The 21,491-nt window shown below is 40.6% G+C and overlaps 1 protein-coding gene across 3 annotated transcripts in view; it reads left to right on the top strand.

Annotated features, from left to right (window-relative positions):
• The first annotated feature begins 489 nt into the window (after nucleotides 1–489).
• SH3GL3 (SH3 domain containing GRB2 like 3, endophilin A3) overlaps nucleotides 490–21,491 on the top strand; it is a 25,645-nt gene continuing 4,643 nt past the window's right edge. The window contains exons 1-6 of one of the 3 annotated variants that reach the window (XM_042475407.1): nucleotides 490–627; nucleotides 15,040–15,108; nucleotides 15,779–15,851; nucleotides 18,486–18,629; nucleotides 19,501–19,634; nucleotides 20,479–20,637. In XM_042475407.1, the coding sequence (XP_042331341.1) occupies nucleotides 583–627; nucleotides 15,040–15,108; nucleotides 15,779–15,851; nucleotides 18,486–18,629; nucleotides 19,501–19,634; nucleotides 20,479–20,637 (624 nt within the window). In that variant the 5' untranslated portion in view covers nucleotides 490–582. Of the gene's footprint in view, nucleotides 628–14,181; nucleotides 14,232–15,039; nucleotides 15,109–15,778; nucleotides 15,852–18,485; nucleotides 18,630–19,500; nucleotides 19,635–20,478; nucleotides 20,638–21,491 lie in introns of those variants that run through there. The other 2 variants (XM_042475408.1, XM_042475409.1) reach the window with 2 other exon arrangements.

Raw genomic sequence — 21,491 nt, forward strand, 5'->3', positions numbered from 1 at the left:
CAGATGGAATGGCAGGGTAAAATTTTATTGTTATTGTTGTTATTATTATTATTATTATTATTATTATTATATGGTGACCCTTGGCTGAAGGGACCTTTTATTTGGGGAGGCAAAAATCCTAGCTGAGGATCCATGCTTTTATTTTTGAACACTGCCCCAAATACTTAATATCTGGGCAGAGCAATGCCTTCTTCCTTCAGTGGGAAGGCATTCCTAGGAAATGGTAAATCCCGAGGAAGCTTCCACCTTCTTCTTCAGGTTGCATTGAAATAAACCGTTTTGATACTTAGAGCGGTATCAACGCGGATTATTTGTGCAGTGCGGAGGCTGCCCCTGCGCTAATAGAACGAGGACGTCGCGAAGGTTCTGTTTTTTTTTTGCATCGCTTCCACCGGCGGACCAATCGCCGGCCACGCTGCCCCCTTCATTTGCATAGAGCCCGCGGCTAAGCCAATCAGGTGGCAGGCGTGGAGGCTGATTGGAACGTTGGGGCGCTTCGCTCTGCTTCCTCTCTGCCTGCCAGGCTCCGCAGAAGGGAAGGCTCTCTTGCAGCCTTGGAGCCTGGGCTTTGGCCCTGGAAGGATGTCGGTGGCAGGGCTGAAGAAGCAGTTCCATAAGGCCAGCCAGGTAAAGGGGAATTACCTTTCCTTTGGGGCTTGGCAGGGTTTGGGTGCCACTGTTGCATTGGCAGGAGGACAGGAAAGGGGTCCTGGATCCCTCCCCATCACTAAAATTTGAGCTACACAATGCAATTGATTTGACTGATCTCCTTTTTTGGATCAAATGATCAGCTTGGTAGATGCTGGGAATGCTGTGGATGTAGCATATCTTTATTATTGTTGTTGTTGTTATTATTATTCTTTTTGTTCATAAACAATGATTAAAAAAATGCAAAGAGCAAATGAATAAACAAACCAACACAAAAGCTCTCTCATACCAACCCATAATCCTTACATACATCTTACAACCATGCATACATCTTACAGCCTTTTACAACCTTGCATACTTCTTACAAATACATCATACAATCTTACATACATCTTACAACCATCTTTTCATTACATTCCTATATCTTCCATTACTTCCTCCTTCTTATATTTTTCTGTCGTGTTCTTCTATATACTTGTTTGCATTGTCTTTCTCTATCCATGTGTTATTTTCTTTTCCTCTTTTTAATTCCAATTTCTGCTTGCCTTTTTCCCCCTAACAACAAAAATATAATAATTCTTCTATCTCCTTAATCCATATATTGAGTTGTTCTACATATTTCAACAAAATATAACCAGTTATTACAATCTATATACATACATTCCTACATATCATGTTGTTGTTGTTTTCTTTTGTTACAAAGTGTCTTGTAGAGACAATGCTCTTAACAAATTTAAATTATAGGATGGAGCATATCTTGATTTCAGCAAGGCCTTTGACCAGGTTTCCCTCCATGACATTCTTGCAAACAAGCTGGTAAAATGTGGACTGGACAATGCAACTCTTAACTGGATTTGGAACTGTTACATGGATTTGTAATTGGTTGACCGGCCGGATCCAAAGGATGCTCAACAATGGCTCCTCTTCATCATGGAGAGAAGTGACCAGTGGGGTCCCACAGGTTTCTGTCCTGGGCCCAGTGCTATTCAACATCTTTACCAATGAATTGGATGAATGAATAGAGTGCCTGCTTATCCAGTTTGCAGATGACACCAAATTAGGAGGAGTAGCTAATACCCTGAAGGACAGGATCAAAATTCAAAATAACCTGAATAGATTAGAAAGCTTGGCCAAAGCTAACAAAATGAAATTCAACACAGCGAAATGTAAGGTACTGCACTTAGGCAGTAAAAATGAAATGCATAGATACAGGATGGGGGCATTTGGCTTAACAAGACTACAGTGAAAGGGATCTAGGAATGCCAGTAGAACATGAGTCAACAGTGTGATGCGGCAGCTAAAAAGGCCAATGCGATTTTAGGCTGCATCAATAGAAGTATAGTGTCTAGATCGAGGGAAGGAATAGAGCCACTGTATTTGACCTTGGTCAGACCTTGCCTGGAATACTGTGCCTAGTTCTGGGCACCACAATTCAAAAAGTATGTTGAGAACCTGGAACGTGTCCAGAGGAGGGTGACCAAAATGGTGAAGTAATTGAAAACCATGCCTTATGAGGAACGATTTAGGGAGCTGGGATGTTTAGCCTGGAAAAGAGATGGTTAAAAGGTGACATGATAGCCCTGTTTAAGTATTTGAAGGGATGTCATATTGAAGATGGAGCAAGCTTGTTTTCTGCTGCTCCAGAGAATAGGACCTGGAACAGTGGGTGCAAGCTCCAGGAAAAGAGATTCCAGCTCAACATTAGGAGGAACTTCCTGACAGTAAGGGCTGTTGGGCAGTGACACACACTTCATTGGAGTGTAGTGGAGTCTCTTTCTTTGGAGGGCTTTAAACAGAGGCTGAATGACCATCTGTCGGGGATACTTTGACTGTGTATTCCTGCGTGGCAGGGGAGTGGACTGGATGGCCCTTGAGGTCTCTTCCAACTCTATGATTCCATCACTGGGAAGTGGTAACCCTCTGAATATTCCTGCCAAGTGTTGCTGGCTGAAAAATCCCAGTGCTTTCCATTCCCCTCTCCTAAGCTCTTTTGCATGGTTAGTGGGTGGAAAGGTTAAAATCTGCCATCCTCTGGGCCAATTCACACATTACGCAGTAGACAATCTGGGATTGTGCCTGCCTACGCTCAGCGGGGATCTCTAGCTAATCATAGTTCTCCATCACCTGTCCCTGAAGCATATGGGTAGTTATAAATATTTGCTCAACACATTTGCAGAATTTCAAGGTTTGCCTTAGGTGTGTATATGCGCCTTCAGGTTGCCTGCTGATTTATGGAAATTTGTGACTCCATGAATTTCCTAAGGTTTTCTTAGGCAATGAATATCCAGAGGTGGTTTTGCCAGTTCCCTCTTCTGAAATTAAGCCTACAGTACCTGGTATTTGTTAGTGGCCTCCCAACCACCATAGCCCTGCTTAAATATTTGAACAGTTGTCATATTGAGGATGGAGCAAGCTTGTTTTCTGCTGCTCCAGAGAATAGGACACAGAACAATGGGTGCAAACTAGAGGAAAAGAGATTCCAACTCAACATCAGGAAGAACCTCCTGACAGTAAGAGCTGTTTGACAGTAGAATATGCTGCATCACAGTGTGGTGGAGTCTCCTTCTTTGGAATATGCTGGATGGCCATCTGTTGGGTATGCTTTGATTGTGAGTTCCTGCATGGCAAGGGGGTTGGACTGGATGGCCCTTGTGTCTCTTCCAACTCTAGGATTCTATGATTCTGTGAATGAAGTATTAACCAGAGCTGGCCCTGCTTAGCTTCCAAGATCAGACAGGATCTGTTGTCTTTGGCAGCATCCTCACTGCAGAAATAATCCAGTTTGACACCACTTTAATTGCCATGGCTCCATGCTATGGAATTCCTAGAATTCCATAGCATGGAGCCATGCCAAAGTGGCATCAAACTGGATTCTTTCTGCAGTGAAGGTACAGCCTTTAGGATATTTAAGGCAGGTGTATATTTAATACACTTTTAATTATGCCTACAGACTGCAGTGGCAGGAAGATATTCCCAGGTACAGGCCTCTCCTGCCTTTTGACACCTCAGTTTCTGACACCTCAGTCTTCCAGTGCTTCCAAATTATGGACAAGTTGCATTAATTCAATAGAGGTTCTTCCACTCTTTATCAGTTCTTGCTTACAAGTCTCACTCGGTACTGCTTGCATGCTTTTTTTGTATATATAGTGTATTAATTTAGCTTTGGAACATACTAAAAAATGATACATAGCGTCTTATTTGTGTTTTCAGTGTCCAAAATGCATTTACAAGCTAAAAAATCCTGGGTTCCACTTTTCCACCAACTCCACTTTCAGAAAGTTCCCCATCCCATTAGCTAAGTGAGGCGTCCTGTACCTTTTTGCGTGATGACCAGTGAAAGCAACCTGTCCAGTTTATTAGACCAATCTTGAAAATGTTTACTCTAAAGTAAGTCCTGCTGGTGTTACGGAGGATCATATCCTATTTCCGTCTAATATCCCTTAGAAGAATCTTGCCATTTTAGGTTTTTTTCCACCCCATGCTGAAGTTGTCTCATCCGCTTGCAAAGTGGTTATTGGTTCTGATCTGTTTGTGTTTCTCGGCCTCAGTTGCTCTTGCACTAGGGATTGCATTTATATGATGGTAAACAGTCATATGTCTGCTTCTTCCATGGATGCACTGAATCAGGTTAAAGCAGAGGAAATGAGGGACACCTTGCAAGGCTTGGCAGGTTGTCCATCATGTGGGTGACGTAAGATGGTAGATTTTCACAGCTCCAAGCTTTCTGGCTGACTTGTACAAGCTTATGTGGTGGGAATTTCCCCCCCTGACATGTGTGTGTGGGTTAATTGTTCTGTTTTGTTGTGAACTGATTTATTTCTGAAAGAGAAATCCAATTTTTAACTTACCCTATCTTGCCTCAAAAGTGAATTGACTGCAGTTTTACTTCTCTACAAACCATCTGCCTTTGTACCTGATGTTATACTTGAATATTGTCCTCTTAAGCTCCATCAGATCCTAAAAACATTACGTATTCAAATTTAAAACGTAAAAACTCTTTATAAAATGCTTACAGCATCCATGAAAACATGCAGGGGTAGCAGTGTTGGCCATTGAACAAATACAAACAAAAATGCATCAGTGATACCTTTATTGGCCAACCAAAATGTGCAGTATACTTGTTGCAAGCTTTCGAAGCTCCATGGTCTTTTTCATCAGGCAAGATGTTACAAACCAAACAGGAGGAAAAAACAATTGGAGATGTTAGTTAAATGCCTGCATGTTGTTTCAGGCCTTAGTAAAGATGTTATGCTGGGGAGGATATCTTTTGCAAGCAGGCTCCCTTCCCACAGTGCTTTAGTCTACAATTATCAGAAAACAGATGTACAACATGGAAAATGGATGATGCTCATGCTTTTATTTCAGATGAGTTACTGAGAAGTAGGAGGGTGGGATTTTGTATATATGAGCACAATGTAGATGAATTTCTGTACTACCGTAATTTCCCAGCTTCTAGCTGTCATTTATCCTTGCTGATAATGCGCTGTCCAAAACAGATGGAACATGTGTTGTGTTTAGTTATGCTGCGGTCTCCTCTGTATTGTAAGGACAATTTATAAGTAAATGGACATTCCTTCATCATCAGCATTTACTGTATACAGCATTTGATAACTGAATAGTTGAATGTGTACAGTTGCTGAGGATTGGAAGAAAATGACTTGTTGAGTTTTTCGTTTTCCTACCAGCACTCTTATTCTATTCCTGCATGAGGTTGTGAAATTTTTTTGCGCACACTGCCAGCACTGAATTGTGTATGCATTTTCACCCCAGAATGCATGTGTTTTTATAGCTAAAATGTAGCCTTGACTAAAGTATGGCTGCATAATTCCCACCTTCACCCCTAAATATATGCATTTTAGCAGGCCTCCCAAACGACACATGGTTTTATGCTCATTTTCTCCGTGCAGTTATCACAAACCTTCCAAATGCTTCCAAAGGAAACTCTACCCTGTTCTTGTAGGCTGGATATTTCCATACTGAAATGCAAAAGACAGTAAATTTATTTCCCACGCCAGCACTCGCTCCACTGGAAATTCATATGGGTTGAATGTAGATGCGCATGTGTGAACAGGCCATGCTTCTGTCATAAGATAACTTACATATGTGATAGCCAAAACTCATAGGTTTAGAGTTGGAATCCTTCTAACCAGGATTAGTCCTGTCCTTCAACATACTCCATTGTTTATTCAGTTACTATTTACCTGATTAATGGCTAAATGTTAACCATTTGTGGGACCAGCTTCTTCAGTATCTTTGTCCATGTCCTGTAGATGTGAAGAACAAATTAATATGGTTATCCCATTCATGTTTATTGCAAGGTAAGATCCGCTAAACTCAGGGGGATTCATTTCCAAGAAAGTGTACATAGGATTGTAGGCTAAAGCTGGAATTTTGTACCAATGTACCAGGAAAGTAACCCCATTAAAGTGAGCTGAGTAGTGTAGGTTAGCACTCAAACTGGAATGTACTCTTCTCTTCTTTTTCTCTTTTTTTCTAAATGGAGAATGAGACTATCTTTTGTCCATTAGCTATCAGGTTCTGCTGATCCCTATTCTGGGAGGGCTTTTTAGGATGTTGTGTCATGTATCTGGAGGTGCTTCTCACAGAGAACCTTCCTGCTGGAGAATTAATGTTTTTGGATAGATAAAATGTCAGCCGAAACGCAGAACTTTTATGCACCCAAGGAGCCAGGAGTAGCTAGTTTCCATCCTTCATTCTCACTGTATTAATTTTAAGTACAGTACTTTCATTATTTTTATTATATGGCGGACTATTCCAAAGTGGTCTCGTTCCTGCAGTCAATGGTGGTGCATTGTCTGTCACCTCATTTTACTGCATATGTAAACCAGCTCATGGCACAGAAGATTGAAAAGGGTGCCTTAGTCACAGTGACAAGATGAGCGAATGTGAAACATAAAAGAGGCTATGGCCCAAAGTAACTTAATAGTTGAAGAGCCTCAGCAAGAATGACAGGACCGTTTTGCCTTTGTTGAGTAAGGAATGCACTGATAGCTGGTCAAGGCTAATGTTGAAAGAGAGGCTGCCAGGCAGCAAAATGAGGGAAGGAAAGGAGAAGGGAGTTAATTCTTTCCTGAAGGAGCATGTTGCGAGATTACAGAAGCTGGCCCGGTTCCCAGGGATGGGTAAAATAATTCTGCAGGAAATCGCACTTCTACTAGAAGGCATGATTAAAAGACAAGGTGCTCTAAAGCCATCCAGGACCCAGAAGCTAGGAAATAACAACATGCGATAAAAGCTTTTGCTTGCAATTAAATGAAACGCAGAGATTTGAACATATTGCAAACTAAGCATCTGTGTTATGGAAACTTAACAACTTATATTATGGTTTAGCTTCTGCAACCCAAGTTTCTGAAATGGCGATGTGATTGCTATCATTAATTTATGTGATGTCATTTATCTATACAGCCCTTTATCACATTTTCCAATTTTAGAGGTTACAGTCTTAAATAGATGTAGAGAAACAAAAGAAAGGGTGCAGGGGAAGGCATGCTTTGGTAAGCAGAAAAGGAGGGAAATTGTGAGATTTCAATCACACCTGCTTTGACTTCCTTACCGAATTATTGATATTATTTTGGATTGAGGTCTAGAGTGTTGCTGGGGTGTCTGATTTGTTATTCATTTCTACCTTTCCCTTTTTCCTATCCAAATGGTTTGCAGCAATTACGGATTTAATGTATAGGCGACTGACTGGTGTCAGGGACCACCAGTTTTGAAACCTGGTGGAATGACTTCTTAAATAAGAGAAGGGCCCTTATAGGCAGAAGGAAGCTACAGCTCCTGGGGTACAGTTGGAGTTTGCTCCCCAAATGGCATCCAAGGAGGCTATGATATCAAGGGAATATTGGCTAGCTTGGCCATTAGGCAGTGTGGGTTAGCCGCCTTGAGCAGCTGATTTAAATTAGTCCAAAAAAGCAGAAAGGTTTTAGTTATTTTGTTGCCTAGGGATGGGGAGAGATGCTTGTGGGATTTTCTGTCTCATGTGCCAAAATCATTAGCATCTGTTACTGTACATCTTGGTGTACACTGCCTCCGATAGCAAAATGTCATAGGCCTGCTCTTAGAGACCTCCACGATCCCTTCTTTGAGTCTGACATCCTTGCTCTGGACATCACCTTCATCCTAGACTACAAGAAGAGCAATGTTTTTCCCAGCTCTACAATAAGTGACCCATTGGGCACATTCACACAGTGCAGTAACCTAGTGTGTTTACTACTTGATTGTTCTTGTTTGCAGCAAAAATTAAGCAAACCATAGAACAAAGTTCTGTGGCTTGTATAGCCGCTAAATAAACCAGGATTTATGTATTGTGTCACACAAGTGTAGGCACAGCTTCCACTCTGGTTTACTTCTCTCTCGACATCCTAGTGAGAGAATAATTAACAAACCTAAAATAAATTGTACACAGTCAGTCCACCACATTTGCAGCTTTAACTTTTTCAGTTTTGATTATTTGCGGATTGGATGAATATGTTCTCTCTAGGGATCCCTAGGCCCTCCAGAGAAATTCTGCTGGAAATTGACCATAGAGGAGATTACTAGAGAAAACACTTCTCTAGGCATTTGTAGCATGATTCTGTGGTCAACATTTGGCAGATGTTGACCATAGAGTTGCGCTGGAAGACTTAGAGATTCGTAGAGATGTGGTCCCTCAGGTAAAAAAGTCATTTTTGCTATTTGCAGTTTTCCTACTTTGGGCCTTTTGTGCTTACATGAAGTTTGACTGTTATGGTGAAATTAAATTGGGAAGTCGTCCAATGCAATTTGGTCAGGATTCAGTATACCCTAAAAAATGACTGTGGTTAAAAAGGCTTAGTGAGTTTGCCCCATAGTTTGTTTGCATGATGGAAAAGAATTGTATACCAAAACTTTCCCTTCTCTCATGGACAAAGCAATGGACAGAATCCACATCATCATCTTCCTCCTTTTCTTATAACAGAAAATTGGGAAGCAATTTGTCATAAATTGATCCATTTTAGCCAAGGAACTGTTTGATTTTAAAGAAATCTTAATTCTTTGCATTACATTTAGCCTGTTGGCTACTTTACATCTGTGTAAAAAATTGCCATTACCTGTACAGTATTTTGCCTGACAGTATTCTTCACAGCTCTTAAATTTTCTCCCCTGGTTTTGTGCTTTTTGTTTCTTTCATTTTCTGCAACATGGGGAACATGTAGAAATATGTCATAAAAATAATAGGTACAGCTTTTATAAATGCTTGCATCTATATCATTTTATTTATATGTTTGCCACATTGTATTTTAAACTCAAAGTTGAGATTAAAATCTGGAAGTCAAGTCTAAACAATTAGCCTTTTGGCGAGAGACGTTGCTGTGAAGTAACCAACATTTCATTAATAATGCAGCACAGTTGTAAGGATACTAGAGAGCCAAGAATGTTGCAAGTTCCAAAATATTTTGGAGAGGTCATCTTGCATGCACCTGGCTCTGGTCAAAATTAATAGTCATTTGTTTTATAACCTCATTAAAATTAGCTATATGATGCTTAATATTTTATATTAAATATGGGATCCAAATGCTCTATTTCTTTTAAGAATACTGCATCTTTGAATAAGGCCCACATTGGAGTGAGTCATTTTTCTTATATGTGTAAAGAACTGATATCCTCTTATGCTGGGAATTGGGAATTTCAGCCACTGGGGCTAAATTTAGTCCTCTAGGGGCCCTGTTTGGTCCTCTAGATAGTATAGGCAGACATCCTCCCCATAATACCTTTGTTTGATGTATTCCCAGTTTTTAAATATCCCCCCCCCCATTCTAAAAGTCTGCAATGGGCCCAAACAGACAGGCCAAAATAAAGCTGCTTTGGGTCACTTTGGAAGTGTGCTGTTTAAATGTTGCATGCACCTAAGAGGCCAGAAGCCATGCCAAAGCCATGCTGCAGTCCTAAGGATTGGAGTACAGTTTTGGCTCAGCTTTTAGCCTCTTAAGATGTGTGTGTCATTTAAACAGCATACCTCCAAAGTAACCCGAAGCAGCTTTATTTTGGCCTTTCTGTTCAGGCCATTGTCAAACACATTTCCTCCCCACCGACTTTAGGATCAGCTAGAGTAGCTTGCTCAGAGAGCCAGGGTGGTGGTGTGGTTGGAGTATTGGACTGTGACTCTAGACGCCAGGCTTCAAATCCCTGCTCAGCCATGGAAACCCACTGGGTGACCTTGGGCAAGTCACATATTCTCAGCCTCAGCGGAAGGCAAAGGCAAACCCCCTCTGAACAGTCCTTGTCAAGAATCCCCCGTGACAGGTTCACCTTAGGGTTGCTGTAAATTGGGAACAACTTGAAAGTACACAACAAGAGTAGAATCCCACTCTGTCTCAGCTCAAGCTTTATTGCATTGTGAAGAATCATTGGCCCTATACAGACTGTCAAAATAAAGCTGTTTCTGGTCACTTTGGACGTATGCTGTTTAATTGATGCAAGCGTCCTAAGAGTCTGGAAGCTGCTTCAAAGCTGTGCTCCAGTCCTTAGGACTGGATTGTGGCTTTGGTATGGCTTCTGGTCTCTTAGTACGCATGCATCATTTAAACAGCATACTGTACATCCAAAGTGACCCAAAGCAACTTTATTTTGGCCTTTCTGTATGGGGCCATAGATTATATGACTCTGCAAACACAGTGCGGCAATGCAGCATCAAAAGCCTGTCTTACTCCAGCCCGCTTCCACCATCCCCCCAGTGCAGATCCTGATATATATATTGGCCCTCCACATTTGCAGCTTTGACTATTTGTGGTTTTGATAAATATGTTCTCTTTAGCAATCTCTAGCTCCTCCAGCGCATCTCTGCCAGATGTTGGCCATAGAAGTTCCTAGAGAAAACACTTCTCTAGGCATTTGTACGTCCTCCAGCATGATTCTATGAGCAACTTCATGTTGACCTTAGAGTTGCACTGGATGGTGTGGAGATTCCTAGAGAGTTGTTCTCTCCGGTAAAAAGAATAGTGTTTTTTTATTTGAGTTTTTTCCATCTGCACGGGGGTCCTTCACCCCTAACCCCAGCGAATGTACAGGGACCACTGTATACATAAATAAAATCTTTCAGCTAGACAAGGAAGAATGAAAGGGCTGGGCACTTCAGGTGTAACTGATATGGTTGTACTGTCTTGCAAAACCTTTTTGCTTATAAGCAACATTATTTCCAAAGCAGAGTTTGTGCTATTCCCTGGACACTAACTCTGAAACAGTGTTCAAGCTGAAAAGGGATAGTCCTTTCATTTTTCAATGCCGCCAAAGTCCACGTGATTTTTGCTGGTCCAAAACCTGTATTTAATAAATTTAGCAATTCCACGCGTCAGTAAAAAAACAAAACAAAACAAAACCTTCCCTCATTAGAATCTCATGTAAATGCTTCCTATGTTGACATATTTATTTAATTTTACATTTATAGCTTACCCATATGGAACTGAGGATGGTTAGATGGGTTTCCCATGTAAACACTAATCCAAACCCAGATTACTTTAGCTTTATCAGGTGGCTTGATGTGTCTCAAGACGATGAATTCGTTCTGATTTCTTACCATCTGTAACTGACCCATGACTTCTTGAAATATTAGGCATTCTTCTGGTTGTTGTTTTTATGACATGCCATTTCACATATTCTTGAATGGTAAATCAGTGAGTGGGCCATTGAGACAGCACACTTGGGGGTTTGTCAGGGATGTCTTGAGAATTCAGGAGGACAAAGTGCTTTTTTGTTGCGCGAGAAGAATGGCTTTAGCAGGCAAGTTTTATGAAAGATGCAAGGCAGTGGTGTGACGTGGCACTGCCTGGTGGAAACTGACTCCATCCAGGGAGAAAGAAAAATCATCTCATAGTCACAGAATCTTGCTTGACTCACATGTAGACAAAAGGGCTCTTTGTCTCCTTTCCTCCCTTATTATCTGAGATTCTGCATCTTGCTGTCCTAATAGCTAAATGAAAATAAGTGACATCTAGTATTCCTTCGAAACATGATCCTAGCTGAACCATTTTTCTGCAAATGCCCTGTGTACTTTCTAGTATGAAGCTGAAATGTCTTCATCACAGGGCATGGCCAGAGCTTGCAAAAATGACATTTTGGATTGCAGATCCCAGAACCCACACACGTAGCCCACTCTTCAGTATTTTTTTCATGCTCTGGGAAAAGGTCAAGGAATTAATGTGATTTTATATTGGATATAGATGTTTTGTTTTGAATTTTATATGATTTTAAATGTTTTATCTCTGAGCTGTCTTGGGTCTCTCTGGGGTGAAAGGCAGCATATAAATGAATGAATGAATGAATGAATAAATAAATAGGACTTTATCATACCAAACTTTTAAGGCACCGGATAGTCTAGGAAATGGAAACATGCCAGATTGAGGACAGTTGTTATTGAACATCTGTTCCAAATGGCCATGTGCTGCTTCTGTCTTCTGCAACATGATTCTATGATTCTATGTATTAACATTTATTATTATTTTTACACATTTTATTCCACTCTTCCCCCCAAGAACTTAAGGTCGCATATGTGTACCCATGTTTCAGTATTCCCAATAGGCCTGTGAGGTAGATTGGGCTGAGAGACAGTGACAGTTCAAGGTTTTCCAAGTGTCCTTGGCCCATAGCCTCCAACATTTCACCTTGAGCGGTCTTCTACTGGCATTAGGAGGAGGGCAGGAAGAAAAAGAGGCTATGTTTTGACAACCAGAGCCATGATCATAGCAAATCGCACATACAGCAGGGCTGTCCGCATTTCTAGGGGCTGGTGCTTCATATGGCTCAAGTACAGTCAAAGCAGGATTTTGCTTTTAATGTTGCACAATCAGTTTTACAACTATTTATATAGTCACTAAAGCAGAAAGTGAGGGTATGTCCATTGAGGCCTCTAGTTTATGTATCAATGGTTCTGTGGGAAAATATTTGAACAATCAAAGGGCAGGGAGGTTACAGTGACAAAGAATGAATTGCTCCCAGTGTATAAAGTAAGATTTATTGCAAGCTTTTGCCTTGAAAAAAACGAGAGAGTAACAACATTTCCTTCTTAGTCTTGCTTTTCCCTTCTTTTATTATCTTCTTCTAAAAAAAATGCCATCTAACTTTTTTTTCCTAAGTGATGTTTTTGCAAAGTTGCTTTTGTGGTGGCCACTTCTCTTTTCCTGTCTTGAGGTACAGGAATAGCAAGCAGATATAATCCAAGTTCCTTGTTTGGTAGAATGCCACAGTATGTGTGTTTGTGTCTTCAAGTTGCCTGTCAACTTTAAAATTTCATAGGGTTTTCTTAAGCAAGGAAGAGGTGGCTTTGCCAGATCCATCCTCTGAAATACAACCTATAGCAACTGGTATTGGTTGGTGGTCTCCTATCCAGGTACTAACTAGGGGTGATCCTACTTGGCTTCCAAGATCAGACAGGATCTGGTGCCTTTGGGGCTTTTAGGCTATAGAATGCCACATTGGCAAGCCAGACATGAAATGATCGCAGCATCTGCCAACGTCTGCTGGGATCATTTAGAGGAGGATGTAATCATTTTGCATCTGGTTGGGGGACATAGCCGGACACTTCTCTGATCCTCACCTTCTTCTCTGCACCAAGCACAGGATGGTGCAAAGGGACTGAGGTGGCTCAGTGGTAAGTTCAGGGAAGAGGCTTTGGTCATAGCTGAGGAGGAAGGGAATTATATAGAGAAACTGCAAGCAAATATAACCCAGGCTGGTTGTTTGGTAGAATGCCACAACGGCGGGTCAATAAACACGTCACTCCAGGCAGCCTTAACGAAAACAAGGAGGCTCTATTTTTGTAGCTTGGCAGTGAGGGAAAAAGAGCTTGTAAAAGAGACAGACAAGAAAGAAAGAAAGAAAGAAAGAAAGAAAGAAAGAGTGTCTGCATGTGCCTGCATGCCAGCATCTGTTTTTATCATTAGCATATACTGTATGTCCTGCTTGATTAGCTTAACTTTGAGGCTCGATTGTAAATGAAATTGTGTTCAGCCTGTACCAGTTCCATCAGTTTCAAGTAATGGAATACACTGAGCAGGAATGGGAAAGGTACTTTTAAAAAGTAATTAAAATTGCAGCTCTAAGCTAGTAAATAACTTGATAAATGTGTTTACCAGCTATGTGGTAACTCTTTATGGTGCAGGAAAGTCTCAGTGTCTTCTCTTCCTGAAAAGACCCAAAATACCAGGGGTTTGTGTGCGTGTGTAAGCAAAGGCATGATTTTACCTGTAGTGTTATTTCATGGTACCAGTGTTCACAAAAATGGCCCTGGTAGGTTGCATGGTGTCTGTACATGTCCCCTATTCCTGCTAATCTTTATTCTTGCTCAGACTGTCTGTGAGTGACCAGTCCTCTTCCTCTCAACTTTGGAGTGCCAGTGTTGAGCATAGATCAGTCCAGCAATGTGGCATAGCAGTCTCTGCCATAGCCCTGAAGTACATTACTGTAGCGTGGAGAGTACATTGGATCTAGGGTGGGTGGCAGACCAACAAGCTATATACCACTTTTTCTTGCAGGGAGCAAAGACAGGGGGGCTTCTTCAAAGCCAATGTGTCTGGGATGACTGGGCTTTGAGATGGCTGAACGAAGTCCAGGTAACCACTGTTTTCGATTTGCCTTGCCCTAATTTTAGAGATATTTCAGTGCTTTTAATGTACAAGTAGATTTGTTGATGATGGACAGCTTCAAGGCACCAGTAGCTCGTGGTTCTTTATAATTAAACTAAGCATTGATGCCTATACTTAGAGTAATGATGGGTCTACACAGGGCCTTGGCCCATATTTGTGGGTCCTTGGACCTCTCCTGCTGGAAAAAAAAAAAAGAAAAAAAGGGAGAATTTCTTTTCAAAACTGAACTGATATCTACAGAATTGGATCTGTGAATCCAAATGGTAAAATAAATCACTCAGCATGGTGTAGTGGTTTGAGCATTAAACTGTTATTCTAGAGACCAGGGTTTGAATCCTGGCTTGGCCATGGGAACACACAGGGTGACATTGGGCAAGTCATACTCTTTCAGCATCAGGGAAAGGCAATGGCAAACCACCTCTGGACAAATCTTGCCAAGAAAACCCCATGATAGGGTCACTTTAATGTCGTCGTAAATTAGAAATTACTTGAAGGCACACAACAACAACAACAACAACAACAACAACAACGGCTGGTAGATTCCTCCCCTGCCCATCCTTTCCCCCCTCCTTTTCACACTGGAAGACAGGGTGAATCTTGCCACTTTAATGCCAGGTTCTGTCATTATGCAATACATGCTCAGCATGTACTTTCTAATCTCTAAAGATGCACCTTGGTTTTCTTACAATTTTTTTTTGACCTTTTATACACTTTTCCAGTATTGCATTTTGTTTTGTGCTATGCCAAGGCCACTGTTTTTTATTTTCTACTGCAGTTATTCAGCGAAAAGATCAGTGGCGCTGAAGGAACAAAACTAGATGATGATTTTCAAGCGATGGAAAGGGTAAGCTGTGTGAATGGTCAAAACTGTTTGCTAATGACACATTGCTTGTTTCCTATAAAAATTGGCTCTTGAAACTTTCCCCACCTCTCCATACAAAATTCTTAGAAGATGATTAAGTATATGGCTATTCTGAATGTGATCAGTTCTAGGTTTAGCTTATAGTTTTATGTAAGTATTAGGTTTGTATGTTACTCTCCCTCCAAGGAGCTTGTGTTGTCCTTCCCATTTCGTCTTTACAACAACTCATTGATGTATAGGGTTGCTAGATTAGGACTATCTCAGAATCTGAAACCTTGGAACATCCCTTTATGGTATCACAGGAAGCAGGGCCTGGAGATGTTACTAAGCCTTATACCTAAGCCTGAACCACAGTTGCACAGAGTGTGTTTTTTAAATAAGAAACAGCTGAAGTTGAAGTAAAGAGGAAAATACAGATAACAGGCAATGCAGCCCTCTCACCCTGAGATTCCTCTCCTTGAGGGCTAGTGAAGATAGCTGAGATTTGAAAACACTATTGAAATGGCAGTTGCAATCCAAAACACCTGGACGGCACTAAGTTGGGAATGGCTGGTACTGGCTTTTATGCAACATTTGTAAGGACCAGAGGGACAATAAGTAATATCAGTATATATATGATACCTCCTTTAAAGCACTTATGTTTTTGTTGCAGAAAATTGATGTTACGAACAAAGCTGTGGCAGAACTTCTCACAAAGTCTACTGAATATCTCCAACCTAATCCAGGTAAAACAACAACAATAACAGTGATAATTCAGTCATTCTTTCCAAATGTTCACCAAACATTTCACTTTGAGAACCCAGCTACCAGATCTGCAAGTCTTGCTTCACTTCCTGACAGTGACATTAGGTTGGGTTTAGACTTAGTCATCCGTTGTGTGTGTGAATGTGCCTTCTAGCTGCTTGTCAACTTATGACAACTCTATGAATTTCATAGGCAAGGAATGCTCAGAGGTGGTTTTTCCAGAGTATACCATAAATCAAAGTGAGTTTTATTTAGACATGCCTAATTTGATGGATCTAGCATCTTTGGAAACCTACCAGGATCTCAGTATTCAGGCAGGGCCCACTGTTGACATGGTTTGATACTACTGACACTGTTTTGCCCTATATATTTGCCAGGAGCTAGCATGGTGTAGTGTTTAAGTGTTGGACTAGGACTCTGGAAACCAGAGTTTGAATCCCAGCTTTGCTATGTAAAGCCACTTGGTGACCTTGGGCAAGTCACAGTCTCTTAGCCTCACAGGATAGCAATGACAGCTGAAGAAACATGCCAAGAAAACTCCATGATAGCTTCGCCATAGGGTCGCCATGAGTTGGAAATGACTTGAAGGCACATAGCAACAACAAATGGAAACTTCCATTTTGATCACAACTCCTTCATATAGCATTGCTCCTTCTACTATAGGGGGGATACCACCAGCGGATATGTTTTCAGGGCCCCAGTCAAGTCTGGAGGCAGCATTGACTGAGATGATCCATGTCGTAATGTACATTTCTCAGTGCTTGAGTGCTGTGTTCATTTGGCTCGATGTACATAAATTCTGTGTAATGTGTGCCATTCAGTAATGATACATCATGGCGACACGTTACAAAGGCATAGAATGAGGTGGCACAGTTCTCAGTTAGAAGCAGTTAAAAGAGATCTAACAGCTGTAAGGATGCAAGGGGGGCTGGGAATTAACAATACCAGCTGTGTAGACAAAAATGTCCCCCTGTCCTTAATTTTCAGTATGTTCTGAACAGCAGCCCTCTTCTCAAAAGAAAAATGCTTCATAAATAACTAGCTCAAACAATTAGGTTGGCCCTCTCTTTCAGCTGAGTAAGTTTCTGTCTTATGAGGAGTCTAAGGAAAAACAACATACGACTGAATGTTGAATGGGCAAGCAGATCAACAGCTTTGTTTGTGAAGCAGTTTTTTTCCCTTGAGAAAGGCTGATATTTGAAATAGGCTGGGAGTTATTAGTATTAGTATTGTGTTGCCTGCACAGCTGGTACTAGGGCAATTATGCATTCTCTCGGTGAGGCAGAGATAAAGTCATGTGAAATTTAGTGTTTCTGTTCTGTTGGGAGTTTTTCACATGAGGCCTTTTGTTGGAATGAGCAGCCCTAGAATAACTACAAATAGATGGATGGATCAGTGGATTTCAGCCCAACTCACTTGTGTGTGTGTGTGCCTTCAAGTCACCTGTTGACTTATTCTGTAGGGTTTTCTTGCCTCCATTAACTCCTAGGCAATTGTTGCTTTCAGGTGAAGTGGAGAAAAAAAGGCCCATCCGCAGTCTCAAAGAAAGGGTCAGTTGCAAGTCTAGTTAGCCTTTTCTGTGTAGCATGGGAAGCAATACCACTCTTATGCTGCAAATGACCTTGTTATTATAACACACCCTTGAATTCTAACTTTTGACCATCTCATATTGTACCAACTTTTGAGGTTGCTAAGGTCTTTATGAGTGCAAAGCATAGTATGCTTTAGAAAATGAAGGATTTGCATCTCTTAGATTCCTCTGTTCCTTCATCTATCCATTTGCACACCCACTTCATCCTCTTTACTGGGCATGATGATAATAACTAGTCTGCATAATTCACATTTTGAGGAGAAGGGGGGGATTACTCATCTGTTGGACTTCACTACTGGAAACAAATGGCATTGGTTAATAGGGTCTGTTTAAATCTCATTCACTGCATACTCAATTTGGTGAAAAGGTCTGCTTTGACTTAAGCAGAACTTGATCTTGAATGCTTGACCTACTCAAAACACCCACTGATTTCAGGAATACTGACCATTGGGGTGGCTCCATGACTTAATGGCAGACTTAATGGCTTTACATGCAGAAAGTCACACTGGATTTGCAGCATGTCCAGTTAAAAATACAGGGTTACAGGTGAAAAAAAACCTGTCCATGAAACCCTGGATAATTGTTGCTAGTCACAATAGACAAGCAGGTTCAACAACATATGATTATTGGCTAATCTACATATACAACCAGTCCAATATTTTGTCAAATTTTTATTGGAAGATAAGCATCCCTATATGTCTTTGATCATTCCCAAGTCTTTAAGGCTACCAGGATTAGAGAACAGTTAACTTCGTCTTAGTGAAAGGTATCTGAAATGAATACTGCTTGTATGGCTTGACTATTTCAGAAGCTGCATTAATTATTGGTCATTGTGACTTTAATTTATTTTACATGTTTGTCAGTTTACAAGTGTTGGATCTATGGACTATAATAACAAAGGTAGGGTAGTATGTTATGCTTCGAGGGCAAAAAATACATAATCCTTCTTGAAATGAATAGCTCTTTTTGTTTCAGTGGCTGTTTAATGCCTTTCTATACCAATCTCAAACTCTTTCTTTTTAAGCCTACAGAGCTAGGCTGGGTATGCTGAATACAATGTCCAAGATTCGAGGGCAAGTTAAAACCACAGGTTATCCACAGACAGAAGGCCTGCTTGGGGACTGCATGCTCAGATATGGGAGAGAACTTGGAGAAGAATCTACGTTCGGTAAATTTGTGCAGCTGTGTGATGTTGTGATTGATACAGTCCATTCACATGACACTTAACAAAGTTTCATAAGCTTCACCACAACACACAAAAAGACACATTCTCCCCAAATGAGCTTAAGAAGAGAGGAAACAACAGGATGAGTGGACTTAATGTGAGAGAATGCAGTTTACACGCATGCAGATTAAAAAGGAGTCTTGTAGCACCTGTAAGACAAATAGATTTATTTTAGCAGAAGCTTTGCATGGAGTACAATACAGTGATTCCAAAAGAATGGTGCAAAACTGAGTAAGAACAGCTTTACTCACAGTATTTTTCAAATGCATGTTGAAGTACTTTATGCAATCTTTAGATGTGTGTACACAGTTGTGAATATGTCTGTACTTTTTAGTCAGGCAACCCTAACTAAAAGCCAGTCTCCCCCACTCCCCAAAAGGCCTCCCTTCCTCTCCAGTCTATTAATTTCTATCAGTCTTCCCCACAAAATGTCACTTCTGGTTGCCATTTTGGAGGAGAATTGGAGATACTGACTGGCTTACCCAGTCAATTTGAAATCATGAATTTTAATTTAAATATGAGCTCTTATGAGTGTATTTTGGTGGTTTCATAATGCTGTGTTTTAACTGTGAGTTTATGTGTTTTTAATTATATTTTGGTGCAATGAGGATGTGTGTAAAGTTTACATGTGCGTTGAATGGAATATTGAGTTTACTGCAATTATACCTTTATAATTTTAATGATGGTATTTCTTTATAAAATGTTAGCATGTCAATATTCATGAATGGTTATAGGTTTTTCCAAACATTAATTCAGAGGTATTTAATAGCAGTATACTGTGCATGATGTATACGCATTGCTTCTTTCCTCCAAGGTGCTGCGTTGATCGATATGGGTGAAAGCATGAAGCAGATGGCTGAAGTGAAAGACTCACTGGATATCAGTGTCAAGCAAAACTTCATTGATCCTCTACAACTGTTGCAAGACAAAGATTTAAAGGAGATTGGAGTGAGTTTAGCCTGAGTAACTGCCTAAGGAAGTAAGGTGTATCCCACAGAGAAATTTCACATTTTTCAAACCTTCTTTTAAAGTATGAGCATTTCCCACTGCAATGTATTTATGATATTTACATCCTTGTTCTTTCCTGGTCCACATTGCTCAGTTAGCGCTACAGTGATAAATTCTACCATGGACAGCCAAGACAAATAGGTTCTTGAACAGATCAGACCAGAGCTCTCCTTGGAAGCTAAGATAATAAAGTCCTTGCACTTCAGTCGGCAGACCTCCTTTGGCCAATGCTGCTCTGGGCTCTTAAGATGGGCTTGCAGGTATTGAGCCAGGAGACATTGCTTAGTTATTCATATGAAACTAAGGACCCAGTGTAGAATATTGGGGATTATGTCTGAATGCTTAACACAGCAACCATGGTTAATCGTTATGTTTGCATGAGTCCTTTGCATACAATCTGCATTCCTTTCTCCTGGACCCTCAAGAGAGAGAAAAGCAAAACTACAGACCAGGAGCCAGGATATAAAGGAAAACCATGTTTTGGCAAAGCCTTGTTTCCAAGTTGGACAGAGTAAAGATTTGTTCATATTTGGTGTCCAGCATGTAATGATTTATTCCTGAGCAATATTTGGAGTGTTCACAGATGCTGGGTGTTCTATTGTTTTTTTGGCTGACATAATTCCCACATGGCTTTCTTGACATACATAAATCAGTGTTATAACATTCTCAGCTACGACATGCTTACAAAAACCTCTCTCTTCTTCATTTGTTTTGCCCCCCCTTACTGTTTGATTTAACCACTGTGGTATTGTTTTTCTTTTTCTCTCCTTGCCTTTTAAAACAGCACCATCTGAAGAAATTGGAAGGACGGCGTTTGGATTATGATTACAAAAAGAAACGTCTTGGGAAGATACCAGACGAGGAGGTTAAGCAAGCTGTAGAAAAGTTCGAAGAGTCCAAAGAGTTGGCAGAACGGAGCATGTTCAACTTTTTAGAAAATGATGTAAGCCTCTTTGATTGCTTGAGGTCCTTAAGAGTGCAAGGTATATATATATATATATCTGCATGTCAAAAGTACTTTTATTTGTGGTACTTTTATTAGACTTTGTTTAGGCAAAAAGATGCAAAATTCACCTTTCAAGGTGTGCTGGCTGCTTCATCCGGCAAAGATGATAAAGAATCATGCATGTTTAAATTACAAGCCGCTTTGGTAGAAGTAGTAAGATACATGCCCAAAACAGACAAACATCACTGCAAAAGATTTTTATACCAGTTATATCACTCTTTAGTGCTTTTTAAAAAAATTTATTGATATATGGTTGCCAGAGTGAAAATTGATAAGAGCTCCTGTACCTTCAATAGTTGTGCAAGAGGGAATTTTAGAAACAATTGCTTATTGCCTGGTTGTGTGACAAGCAACAACTGTTGCAAATTCCCTCTTCTGCACAACTACTAAAGGTACTGGAGCCCTCTCCAGTTTTCACTCTGGCAACACTAAACATCATCTGAATAAATTTTGCCAAGAATGCCCCATGATAGGATTGCCGTAAATCAGAATTGACTTGAAGGCCCATATATATGGTGATTTGGTGTTTTTCAGGACTGGTAGCCAAACTTTGTTTGGCTTCTTCTTTCCTGTTGAAGTTGTCCAAGTGTTTGCGGATTTCAATGGCTTCCCTGTGCATTCTGACTTGATAGTTGTTGGCATGGCCCAGAATTTCAGTGTTTTTAAATAGCATTTTATGCCCAGGATGGTTTATAACATGTCCTTCTACTGCTGATTTTTATGTCTAACCCAATCTGCAGTGTCTCTCACGTTCATTCTCTGAAGATGCCAGCCACAGATGCTGGCGAAAC

This window comes from Sceloporus undulatus, chromosome 6 (assembly GCF_019175285.1).
Source record: "Sceloporus undulatus isolate JIND9_A2432 ecotype Alabama chromosome 6, SceUnd_v1.1, whole genome shotgun sequence".
NCBI lineage: Eukaryota > Metazoa > Chordata > Lepidosauria > Squamata > Phrynosomatidae > Sceloporus > Sceloporus undulatus.